The sequence below is a fragment of the Lactuca sativa genome, chromosome 2 (assembly GCF_002870075.4).
Source record: "Lactuca sativa cultivar Salinas chromosome 2, Lsat_Salinas_v11, whole genome shotgun sequence".
Lineage (NCBI taxonomy): Eukaryota > Viridiplantae > Streptophyta > Magnoliopsida > Asterales > Asteraceae > Lactuca > Lactuca sativa.
This window is the reverse complement of record NC_056624.2, coordinates 127,576,299-127,577,839: the sequence shown is the minus strand read 5'-3', so window position 1 is coordinate 127,577,839 and position 1,541 is coordinate 127,576,299. Positions and strand designations below refer to the sequence as shown.

The window sequence follows — 1,541 nt, the reverse complement described above, 5'->3', positions numbered from 1 at the left end:
TTTTTTTTGCTCTAAATGATTTTCAATCAGTTTATGACCGTTGCAAATGAGTTGTTAGCAAAACAGAAAAAGATTTAAAGTTGGAGGTAAAAGTCAGACTGACTATATGAAGGGCAATCAAGTCATTTTACTTGGGACTACGATAGAGACTAAAATTGTTATGAAAATGAAAAGTACAAACTGATTCCTTTAAGAACTTATTGGATGGAAGGCCAAAAAAAAGCTTTAGTTAGATATAGGTAAAAAGGATTATTTGTTTACTATTTTTTATCTCATAAAGTAACTAGTTAGATATAGATAAAAAGGATTATTTGTTTGTTTAATAAGAGTTTTATGTGGAATCGTGATTTCTTAATCAAACGATAAATTTGACCAAAAAAAAGAACATTATACCTTCTGATACTAGCCAGTAGTAATAGTTGTCACATGACAGCAATAGAGACGTTGAGTTTATCTCACACCACATTCTTGTACACAGCAACCACACTGGATTTAAGTTTTGGCTTTGTCTTCTTCATGAGCTTGGTTACAAGGGCAACATGTCCCAAACAATCATCTACCTCTTCATCCTTTAAAGAAGATGATGTCTCGCAAAAACATTGGAATATAACACATACACAACCCCCTTCCTCTCAAAAGGAAGATGTGGGTGTCGAAAAAAGTCATGAGCAGCCCCCAGGGACACACTCACATATCCCAGGCCAAGAGTCTGATGCTCCAATGAGGGAAACACGAGATGACCAGGAGAGGCAAAGTCAAAGAGAGGAGAAAGAGGGAAATGCTCAGATAGACTTGAATGAGGAAATGTTAAAAGAGAAGAGACTGAGAGATAAGAAGACAAAAGAAGAATTGATGAAATTGAAAGTTGTGGAACAGGAAGAAGGAGGAAGGGTTAGAAAAGAGCTTATTCAGATGGTTGTGAAAGAGAGTAAGAGGAAAGAGAATGAGCTAAAGGCTGAGAAGAAGAGAGAGCAAAAGGAAAGAGAGAAAAACAAGGCTCTAATAAACAATGATGAAATTATACAAGGGTTGGAGAAGAACGCTTCTGAGAACGAACAAATTGCCACCAAGCAATTGCAACTGGTTCTTAGTGAATTAAGAGAGGCTGAGGAACAGAAAGAAGAGGAGCGAAAGGAATTAGTGGGAATGTTGCATGAGGAGCAACAAAAGAGGGAAGAGCAAGAGAGGGTCCAGACCACGGATAAACTCATTGAGCTTGCCATCCATTGTGAGAAGTCTTTGGACCAATTCACAAAGACTGGTATGGAATCTGCTCAAGACATGGAAAAGGACTTTGTGTTTGCTGCTGACGATGGACTCATCCAAGACTCTTATTAACATTCCATTATGGAGACACTCAAACCCTCCAAATCTACTATTTTCTTGGGAACTTCAGAAACAGAAAGTCAGGAAGTTCCCAAAGGAGAGACCAATACTCTTCCAACCACCACTGCCAGACACACTAAATGGAAGAAGAAGTCCAAATATGTCTCCACTGGCTATGAAAACAGCAACCACACTGGATTTAAGTTTTGGCTTTG

The 1,541-nt window shown here is 38.2% G+C and overlaps 1 protein-coding gene across 1 annotated transcript; it reads left to right on the top strand.

The window, feature by feature from the left end:
* Positions 1–426: 426 nt before the first annotated feature.
* LOC128132384 (vicilin-like seed storage protein At2g18540) lies at positions 427–1,338 on the top strand. The gene has a single exon (XM_052768925.1). The coding sequence runs from the start codon at positions 427–429 to the stop codon at positions 1,336–1,338; it is 912 nt and encodes a 303-aa protein (XP_052624885.1).
* Positions 1,339–1,541: the final 203 nt, after the last annotated feature.